This window comes from Drosophila yakuba, chromosome X (assembly GCF_016746365.2).
Source record: "Drosophila yakuba strain Tai18E2 chromosome X, Prin_Dyak_Tai18E2_2.1, whole genome shotgun sequence".
NCBI lineage: Eukaryota > Metazoa > Arthropoda > Insecta > Diptera > Drosophilidae > Drosophila > Drosophila yakuba.
Window position 1 is genome coordinate 23,241,918 of NC_052526.2, and position 10,906 is coordinate 23,252,823.

At 52.4% G+C, this 10,906-nt stretch overlaps 1 protein-coding gene across 1 annotated transcript; it reads left to right on the forward strand.

The window, feature by feature from the left end:
- Positions 1–205: 205 nt before the first annotated feature.
- Positions 206–7,862, forward strand: LOC120320456. Its single transcript, XM_039370149.2, has 3 exons — positions 206–279; positions 1,606–1,613; positions 7,239–7,862. Exon 3 carries the CDS (start codon positions 7,307–7,309, stop codon positions 7,859–7,861), a length of 555 nt encoding a protein of 184 aa, XP_039226083.1. The 5' UTR covers positions 206–279; positions 1,606–1,613; positions 7,239–7,306; the 3' UTR covers position 7,862.
- Positions 7,863–10,906: the final 3,044 nt, after the last annotated feature.

A 10,906-nucleotide genomic window follows, 5' to 3' on the forward strand; every position in this document is an offset into this window, starting at 1 on the left:
AAGCACGAATTTGGATGTAAGCCTGGCGGGGTGGTTTTAGATGTTAATTTCCACTCCCACTATCATTACCCTCCCAACCATAGTCTTCAGTGTAACCTTTTTTTTTTTTAATATCAATTAACAATCAATTCAGAACTGGCACGGACTTGGGGAATCCGACTGTCTAATTAAAACAAAGCATTGTGATGGCCCTAGCGGGTGTTGACACAATGTGATTTCTGCCCAGTGCTCTGAATGTCAAAGTGATGAAATTCAAGTAAGCGCGGGTCAACGGCGGGAGTAACTATGACTCTCTTAGCCAAATGCCTCGTCATCTAATTAGTGACGCGCATGAATGGATTAACGACGGACGTGTTTTCGGTACGCTCGTGTTCAGATTGCGAAAAGCTAAGTTTTCTTTGCGAAACAAAGTTCGGAAAGTTAAATAATCGGTGGTTGAGTTGAAATAGTGCTATTATTTACGCGAGTGCAAAGCCTGTGGTTTCGGATTAATTTGCAATAAATTATTGCAAATTTTCCATTGAGGACAGCACGTGGTTCCAGGCGAGCTTTTGGGTCAGCTGCTGAACAGCTGGGCCCTTTGGTTTGTGTCTGCGATACCAGCAATCAGCTGTTTGGTTGCTGTAACGGCTGAGGTTCGTGTCTTGGGACGGTTCGGTGGTTGCGCAAAGCTACCAATAGGTGGAGCTCGAGCACCACAGCAGCTAACTAGTGTCAGCGAGCGCACGGTCACTGGAGTCGCCGCATCGCACGAGCCACAATCGTGGTAAGTGCGATGGAGAGCGACAGTAGCGCGAGTGCCATGAGCGCCAGCAGTACGTCGCGGAAGTCGGGGCGAGGCAGGCGTAGAAGCCATCAGGCTTCAAGGAGCTCGGCACCGACGCAGGCTAAGCTCGTTGCTGTGGCCTCGTGTGGTGTTCCCGAGCCTGTGGGAGCGCTGGACGAGGCGCCTTCTTCGCTGTAGGACCCCCGAGCTGTCTCTGTTGCCAATGCTGCCCCCATCGCCGTCAGCCACGTTGCTCCCGCTTCTGCCCCTGCAGCTGCCACTGCTGCTGCCCCTGCTGCTGCCCCTGCTGCTGCCCCTGCTGCTGCCCCTGCTGCTGCCCCTGCTGCTGCCCCCGCCGCTACACCTATTGCCACCGCCACCGCTGCCTCCGCTGCCGCCCGTGCTGGGCAAGCAGCCATGATGGCAGAGCTGTCGGCCACGCAGCGAATGGTGAGAAGCAGCTTTCGCAGCCTAGAAGGAGTCAACACGGATGAGCTCTCGTTTGCCATTAGCCGCTACGATGAGCTGGTGATGGCGAACTGGAGACGCGGTTGGCTATGCCGCCCCCACCGACGCCGTCTATGCTGACCTCCACAATTTCGCGTCTTCCCCAGTCGCCTCAGGCTGCACCCATTGCTGCCCCGCGGACCACGAAGGTTCGCGAGACGTGGTCAGCAGTGGTGAAGTGCGACGACCCAGCGCTATCGGGGAAGGCGATAGCCAAAAAGGTGCGCACGATGGTTGCACCCTCCCTCGGAGTCAGGGTGCATGAAGTACGTGAGCTCCGTCGAGGTGGTGGTGCAATCATCCGGACTCCTTCAGTCGGAGAGCTGCAGAAGGTTGTGTCGTCGAAGAAATTCGCCGAAATAGGGCTCAATGTGGCGCGAAACGCGGCCGAGAAGCCGAAAGTCGTCGTTTATGACGTCGACACAGCTATCGGCCCCGAGGAGTTTATGCAGGAGCTCCATGAAAATAACTTCGACGGCGAGATGACGGCCTCGGAGTTCAACAGGTCGGTGCACCTGGTCACCAAGGCGTGGTCGGTGACTGACGGCGCCACCGTTAATGTGACGCTAGAGGTCAGCGACAAGGGGATGGCGAAACTTGATGTAGGTCGGGTCTACATCAAGTGGTTCTCATTTCGATGCCGATCGCAGGTTCGCACTTATGCCTGCCATAGGTGTGTGGGTTTCGACCACAAGGTCAGCGAATGCCGCCAGAAGTCGAGTGTATGCCGCCAGTGCGGGCAACAAGGCCACACCGCGGCAAAGTGCCCGAACCCGGTGGACTGCCGGAACTGCCGTCACAGAGGGCAACCCTCGGGGCATTACATGCTCTCGGATGCATGCCCGATATACGGCGCGGTGCTAGCGAGGGTGCAAGCTAGACATTAATGTTTAGCTTAATCCAAGCGAACTGTGGCCGAGGCCGAGCTGCGACCATCGAGCTCGGAGTCCGACTCAGGAGATCGGGCTCAATGTTCGCACTGGTGCAGGAGCCGTATCTCGGCGGCAATGGGATGGATGTGCTGCCTGAAGGAATGAGGATCTTCACCGACCGGCGAGGGAAGGCAGCCATCCTAGTGGATCTTCAGGATGCCATCTGTATGCTAGTGGAGACCCTCACCACGGATTATGGCGTATGTCTGGTCGTTAAAGGGAGTTTTGGCTCAATCTTCCTTTGCTCAGCATACTGCCAATTTGATGCACCTTTGGAACCGTACCTTCGGTACATGGATGCGGTCCTGCTGCAGGCCACCAGAACCCCCGCAATCCTGGGCCTCGATGCGAATGCAGTGTCCCCCATGTGGTTTAGCAAACTCTCTCGACATTCCGAGGGCCAAGCTAACTACAGTCGGGGTGAGCTGCTGTCCGAGTGGATGCTAGAGGCAAGAGCCGCCGCCCTAAACCAGCCAACACAGGTGTACAAGTTCGATAACTACAGAGCTCGTAGTGATATCGACGTGACAATTGTCAACGAGGCAGCATCTATGTGGTTTTGGTGGTCGAGCTGAGGCGTGCCTCAGCCAACTACAAGAAGCTCATTGGGAGGGCTAAGATGAATGGCTGGAAACGCTTCGTGGGAGAAAACGTCGATGATCCATGGGGGCGCGTCTACAAGATATGCCGAGGCCGCAGAAAGTGCACGGAGATTGGGTGCCTCCGCGTGAATGGCGATTTGATCACTGATTGGGTTGATTGTGCACGAGTGCTCCTCCGCAACTTTTTCCCAGTTGCGGAGTCCGATGCACCGATTGCCATCGTGGAGGAAATCCCACCGGCCCTTGAATTGCATGAGGTTGATGCCTGTATCACACGGCTCAAGAGCAAGCGCTCGCCCGGCTTGGACGGCATAAATGGCGCAATCTGCAAGGCAGTCTGGCGAGCCGTACTGCCTGCTGAGTGCATACGCGGATGATCTGCTTCTTCTCGTCGAGGGAAACTCCCGAGTCGTGTTAGAGGAAAAAGGAGCGCAACTTATGTCCATCGTAGAAACGTGGGGATCGGAAGTTGGCGTTGCTGTCTCGACCAGCAAGACGGTAATAATGCTGCTCAAAGGTACTTTGAGACGTGCGCCCACGGTAAGGTTTGCTGGAGCGAACCTGCCGTATGTGCGTAGCTGTCGGTATCTCGGCATCACGGTCAGTGAGGGAATGAAATTCCTCACGCACATAGCTTCGCTGCGCCAGCGGATGACCGGAGTCGTTGGAGCATTGGCGCGTGTGCTTCAAGCCGACTGGGGTTTCAGTCCTCGAGCCTGGCGGACCATATATGACGGACTCATGGCACCCTGTGTGCTGTTTGGTGCCCCGGTATGGTACGACACCGCCGGGCAAGTAGCTGCCAAGAGGCGACTAGCCTCCTGCCAGAGGCTGATCCTGCTTGGATGCCTTTCGGCTTGCCGAACAGTGTCCAACGTGGCACTGCAGGTTCTTGGTGGAGCCCCCCTGCTTGACTTGGCTGCTAAGCAATTAGCGGTCAATTACAAGCTAAAACGTGGATACCCGCTGGAGGAGAACGACTGGCTCTACGGCGAGGACATCGCTTGTCTAAGCTGGGAGCAGAGAAAGACTCGCTTGGAGGAGTGCATGCTGCGGAGTTGGCAGAACAGATGGGACGACGACAGCGAACCAGGACGGGTGACGCACAGGTTCATCCCAGATGTCACTCTCGTTTATCGGGATCCAAATTTTGGTTTCTCGATGAAGGAGTCTTTCCTGCTTACTGGGCACGGGTCGTTTAATGCATTTTTGCACGGGAGAGCCCTCAGCGATACCACAGCTTGCGCATGTGGCGATCCATATGAGAACTGGATGCACGTATTGTGCGCTTGCCCTCTGTTTGCAGATTTGCGAGACCTCGATGGACTTGGAGTGCAGCGCGTTGGCGAAAACTGGATGTTCGAAGGAATCCTGGAGGATCGAGAGAGGACCCAACGGCTGGCAGCGTTCGCTGAGGAAGCGTTCCGCAGGAGGAGGGGCCTTTAGCCCAACACCTTTCGCCGTGTGGTTAGCGGGCGAGAATACTACCACAGTCCGCTGTTGCTTGTCGTAGGAGGCGACTAATACGGCTATAGGTCGCTCCGCCCGTGCTTGTCGGAGCCAAAGGAGTGAGGCCGACCGAGCCTCTAATTTCGGTACCACGGGTTGAGCAGCTCTCCAAGGTTGCTCATTGAGGTAGGCCCCCTAGTGGGAGTATCGTGGTGGCTGTGGTTGGTACCCATATCGCGGGTAGAGCCTTCGTGCTCGACGTTTGAGTTACGGCGATGGTTTACGCAAAACTCGGGTGCTGTGACCCTTAGATCAATAGAGATTTTAGGTAAATCTCGCTCCTTAGCAAGGGGGAGTGCTTGCCCGGCAAGCAAGCACTCGAATCTGCCACCGGGGTGGTCGCTATGTACATAGCTATAGCTTCTAGACCGGGACGTTTGTCTGGCGTATCCAGACTAATGCATCTTTGGATGTCGTGGTTGTAATCCCTTCAATGTGGAACACGCCACGTAAAACAAGTTCGGAGGGATCCGAAATCACACACTGAACGCTATAGTCGCTCGTCATCGATTTAGTGACGCATATGAAATTGTCCCCATCTACTAATGATAGAAATAAAGACTACAAAATTTTATCAGGTTGCCAAATAGCTTGTCCACAATTTAGTTTTTTTTTTTTTGTAGAGTACATTTTAATAATTTTAGATCTGTCTGTTTAACTATTGAGCTTTTTCAATAGCTGTTGCGAATAATAAATAGCCAAATATTTTCCGATATTGTTTATTTTGTTTATTATGCTGGCAGCTGGGGCCGACCAAAAGCTATATCGAATTCACAAGTTGAGTCTTTGCCGAAAAACGAAGAAGTGACAATTGGCGGGACAGACAGCCGAAATGCAGCGCCCAAGCTTAATGTAGGTAGATAACAAAGAGAGAGTACATATAAATTCGTACGAGAACAGCGGTTTGCACTATGCGCATCGCAACTGCTATTACTGACTACTTCGGCTTACAATATTAACGGTATAAAATAAGTCTACTGCACAGTTTTGGCGGCTGCATGACCCAACATCCTCCCCCCGTTGGAAGCTTGTTTTCCAACAGAGTCCTCAAGGGGAAGCAGACACAGCTTGTTCACTGTCCGCCTTATTACTCCAGACGCGGTCCTCGATTCAGCAACTCGAGCGACGCCGTCTCTGCCAGGAATCAACTGCATGACTCTCGCCAAAGGCCATCTCATTGGGGGTAGAATCTCGTCCTTAACAAAAACGACGCTGTCCACGGCTACGCCAGGCTTTGGGGTGCGCCACTGGAGCAACGTCAAGTATTCTTCCTTCCATCACGACCAAAAGATTTGCTAAAGAAAGGAGATGCGCTCCCAAGAGTCAAGCCGATTATAGTTTAGGCCCGTTATATCTGGCTCGTCAAACGACGATGGTGGACCACCATTGAGAAAATTCGCCGGAGTGAGGACGTCCAGATCGGCAGGGTTATCTGAAATGGGAACTAAAGGTCTGGAGTTAATAACTGCCGAAATGTGGCACACCAGCGTCCTCAACTCGTCAAAGGTCAGAACCGCCGTACCCACAGCGCGGTAGAAATGATGCTTGACCGTTTTCACCGCCGCTTCCCAAAGTCCACCGAAATGGGGCGACCGTGGAGGGATGAACCGCCAGTCTATCGTCTCCGAAAGGCAAAAATTCTGAACGGAGCCTTGATGCTCGCTGCTGAGAAATAACATTCGAAGTTCCAGAAGTTCATTTTTGGCGCCGACAAAATTGGTGGCGTTGTCTGACCAAAGTCGATTCTGCTTCCGCCGGGTGCATATGAACCTCTTGAGTCCGCACAGAAACGCAACTGTCGAGAGATCCTTGATCAGCTCCAGGGGCACTGCCTTGGTTGCAAAGCATATAAATACGCAGACGTAGCATTTAACCGCGGGCTTGTTGCGAGTATCCGACTTGTGAAAGAAGGATCCACAGAAGTCTATACCAGCAACCTCAAAAGCGTGAGATCCTTCCAAGCGCTCCTTGGGAAGGTCCGCCATTATGTGCTCTATCAGCCGCGGCTTAATCCGAAAACATCTGATGCATCTATTCACGGCCTTGGTAACCGTCTTCCTCCCCCCAATCGGCCAATATTGGGATCGAATTGCACCTAGAAGAGCTCGAGGTCCGGCATGAAGATTGGTTTCATGGTAATGCGAAATAATCGCCAGAGTCACCGGATGGGACCTTGGAAGGATTTTCGGTGGGCGGCCATCTGTCAGCTCCTGAATGGCAGCAACCCTATTTGTCACAAATATGTTGAACATGGCGGGCTCATCTCGGATCCAGAAAAGTGCCACCGTCGAGTCGCACCAACAATAGTAGCGTCCTTTAAATACTTTCAAGCCAACTATTTCCCTCATGATTTTAGCCAGAAGATGCGCACCACAAAGCCCCAGCTTTGATACTTTTCATGGTCTTTAACGGAGCTATGCGCGACTTCGAACAAAGCAAATGGCTAAAACCTTGATTCCCATTAGAAACCACATAAAACGTAGGCATCAATGTTGGCATCACAAAAACCATGCACCTCAAGACCAGACGCTGTGCTAAACACGAACCGAGGGAAACTAATATGACTTATTGTTTCAAAACTGCGACATATATCAAGCCTTTTCGTGTTATGAGTTTTTGGGAGGCTTTCATTCCAGGGGACAGCCATTCCTTGCAGAGCTGCTGCAAAAAGATTTTACACCTTGTGACTACAACTCTCGCAGTGTGCACGACAATTATTTGTGTAACGAAGCATCGCCTCTCTCTCACCGACGCCGAGCGATCTGATTTCTGATAAGCGCCAGAATAACGGAAACTTCAACATACGCAAACGCTGCCTGCGTGAGTGTGTTCGTTCTCGAAGCTTCGAGCGACCGCAACGGTATTGTACCTGTTGGCTGCGCTGCCGCCGCCAAGCAACCTAAAATACTTCAGCGCCGACAGTTATACACACACATACACATACTGATAAAGAAAAATTTAATGGACACGTGCTCTTGCTCGCTGTTTCCATGGGCAAAGTCGCTATGGAAGTGGATAATGTGGCTTTGGCCACTTCTAAGAAGAGTGGATGGCAAACGCTTGCACCGAAGAAGAACCCAGGCAGGCGCAAGAAATCACCTAACGTACCCATAACCCTGAACGCCAAAGTACCCAAGGTACTTAAAAACTCATCGAAGAAGACATCGGCCATTGACAGCTCCAACTCCAGCTCCAGTGAAACTGAAAGCAACGATACGGACAACGAATCCCTAGAGGTCGGCGAGATCAGACGGTTCACTGTGCCCCATAAGAAAAAGACGGCTAAGCTGGCAAAAGTCGATGAGGTCAGTGATGCAGAGGAACTGCCGTCAAACAGCAATCGATTTGCTGCACTGCCTGTCGATGAGGATGTAGCTGCCAAGGAACCAACTATGCCAGTGGAGGCCGCGGTACCCAAGCCCCCAAGCATTGTGGACATGCTAGCCGACCTTGGAGAAGTTACGGAGCAAGGTAGCTTCACTTATAAGGCCACCGGAGGAGGCTGCGTTAGAATCATGCCTAAAGACAGCTTGATGTACCGTTAAATTGTTAACCATATGGACAACCACAACATGGTCTTCAGGACATTCCAGCTTATGGAATGTCGTGCTTACCGGGTGGTCATCAAAGGGCTCCAGGGAACAACGCCATCTTCATACATCACCGAAGAACTGAAAGGGCTCGGACACACGGTTCGAGATATCAAGAACGCCGTATCGAGAATCACAAAAAAACCGATGGCAATGTTCTTTGTAAACTTGGAGCCTGCAAGCAACAAAAAAAAGGTGTTCGAAGTTAACAGGCTCTGCCAGGCTGTGGTCTCTATTGAGGAGCCCTGGAAATTCAACGACCTGGTGCAGTGCTACCGCTGCCAGGCTTTCGGGCACACAAAGCGCTACTGCAGATTGCAGTACACCTGCGTAAAGCGCGGTCAAGGGCATGACTCTATTGAGTGCACTAAGCCAAAGATGCTCCTGCCACATGCGGTAACTGCGGGGAGGCGCAAACTGCGTCTTACCAAGGCTGCCGAGTTTACATCGAGGCCACCGCCGAACGCCCATTCAACACCAGTGACTACCAACACCGCCACACGCTCTGGCTTCAGCTACGCTGACATCACAGCAGCAACCTAACAACACCTTCAACCAACAAGGTCTCATCCACCGGGAGGCAGCGTTGGAGGAGAGAATAATGAGGCGCATGGAGAGTATGATGGCCTCCCACTATAAAGATTTGATGATGGCCATGTTCTCCTGCCAGATAACCACGCCATGAGCAGCCAGATAGTAATCTGGAATGCTAATGGCTTGGCGAGGAACAAGCCAGAAGTGGCCAACCAGGTGGATGTGATGCTGGTCAGCGAGACCCACTTTACAACAAGGTCAACGCCTTGCACCCGGCTGACAGGATGCATTGTACGAGATGGAGCCGGTGCAACTGGACTGAATGCACTGCGCCAGGATTCAGCTTTTGACACATGCAGGCAAAATCTGCAGTATACCTGCCGCCGCGTTACACAATCAGCCATCTGGAACTGTAATCGCAGCTGAAAAACCTGGGACCCAAGTTTCTTATTGGCGGAGACGCCAAGCATACATGGTAGGGCTCCAGGATCGGTAACCCCAAGGGCTGCGCTCTGCTGAAGTACGTTAGGGAGTTGACGCGAGGAGCAAGGCGCTTGAAGAGTATCCAATGGAATTGGAGCCTGGGAGTGCTGAGCACAACATGTGGAACGCCACCAAATACCTGAAGAGGCCTGCGCGGAGGGTGCCACCTGTTAAAACAGCTGCAGGCGTATGGTGTTGGACGAGCCAGGAGAAAGCGGATGCATTTGCCGACCATCTGGAATCCAGATTCCAGCCATTCACCTTGTGTGTTGATGGGGACATCTCTTCGATGTTTGACCGTTTTCACCGCCGCTTCCCAAAGTCCACCGAAATGGGGCGACCGTGGAGGGATGAACCGCCAGTCTATCGTCTCCGAAAGGCAAAAATTCTGAACGGAGCCTTGATGCTCGCTGCTGAGAAATAACATTCGAAGTTCCAGAAGTTCATTTTTGGCGCCGACAAAATTGGTGGCGTTGTCTGACCAAAGTCGATTCTGCTTCCGCCGGGTGCATATGAACCTCTTGAGTCCGCACAGAAACGCAACTGTCGAGAGATCCTTGATCAGCTCCAGGGGCACTGCCTTGGTTGCAAAGCATATAAATACGCAGTTTGTTGACGCAGCCTGCCCAATGGACCTGCCTATCGCGGAGATAGGTAGTCAGGAGATTCTGGACGAGATCTCGTGCTTAAAGCCCACCAAATCTCCTGGCTACGACAAAATAGATGCAGCTGCCCTCAAGCTAATCCCAGCGAATTGCATAGCTTTACTCACGGTTCTGGTGAATCAATGCCTGAGACTGGGACACTTCCCTTCCCAGTGGAAGTGCACTGAGGTTATCCTAATCCACAAGCAGGGCAAGCCTGAAGCCGAGCTAGGCTCATACAGCCCCATCAGTCTGCTCGCCATCCTCTCCAAAATTCTGGAGAAGCTATTCCTCAAGAGGTTGCTGCCCATCCTGGAGGAGAAGGAGATCATCCCCGACCACCAGTTCGGCTTCAGGCAAGGGCATGGTGCCATCCAGCAGCCGGGTCGTCACCAGGGTACTGGATGCCTTCGAGAACAGAAAATATTGCGCAGCAGTATTCCTTGATGTAAGGCAGGCTTTTGACAGAGTATGGCACCTAGGCCTGCTATACAGCTGAAACAGCAGTTGCCAGCCCCATACTACACGTTCCTCAAGGCTGACATAAAAGAGAGGAGGTTTTATGTGAGGAGTAGGTACTCCGAATCACACCAACACGTGGTAAGAGCTGGAGTACCCCAGGGCAGCGTACTCGGTCCCGTGCTGTACAGTATATTCACCTCAGACATGCCAGTATCTGAAAATAACAGAATTCTTACATGCACCTACGCGGACGACACTGCGCTCCTGTACCCAGACTCCTGCCTTGGCAGCGCAAGGGCTGCAACACGAGCTGGACAGGATTCAGCCATGGCTGAAAAAGTTGAACATCACCATCAACGCCGACAAATCCACATTTATGCTCAGGCCAGGCATTTGTCCACCCGTCCACATCAACGGTACCAGCATACCATCCAACTCAAAGGCCAAGTACCTGGGGCTAACTCGGGACAAGCGTCTCACGTGGAAGGACCACATAGGGGAGAAAGCTAAGCTTATGAGGCACAAATGCCGCGCGATGACCTGGCTCCTGGGCAGACGAAGAAGAAGACGGACTAACCTTAAGCTCTTGCTTTACAAAGCCATCATCAAGCCGGCAGGGATGTATCGGATCGAACTATGGGGCTCTGCTTCTTCCACCAATATAAAAAGGATACAAAGAGTAGAATGCCGCATATTTCGGCTCATACTGAACTCCCCTCACTACGTCCGAAACACCACCATAAAAAGGGACCTCAAGATGCCTTCCGTCGCTAAGGAAATTGCGAAGTCCAGCAGAACGTACCTGAGTAAGCTGGAGAGCCACCAAAACCATCTTACCATCAACCTTCTGGACAATAGTACCCAACGCCAATGGCGA

Bases quoted from the DNA above. Each gene is read 5' to 3' on its own strand.
- LOC120320456 (XM_039370149.2), top strand. From the start codon at position 7,307: ATGGGCAAAGTCGCTATGGAAGTGGATAATGTGGCTTTGGCCACTTCT.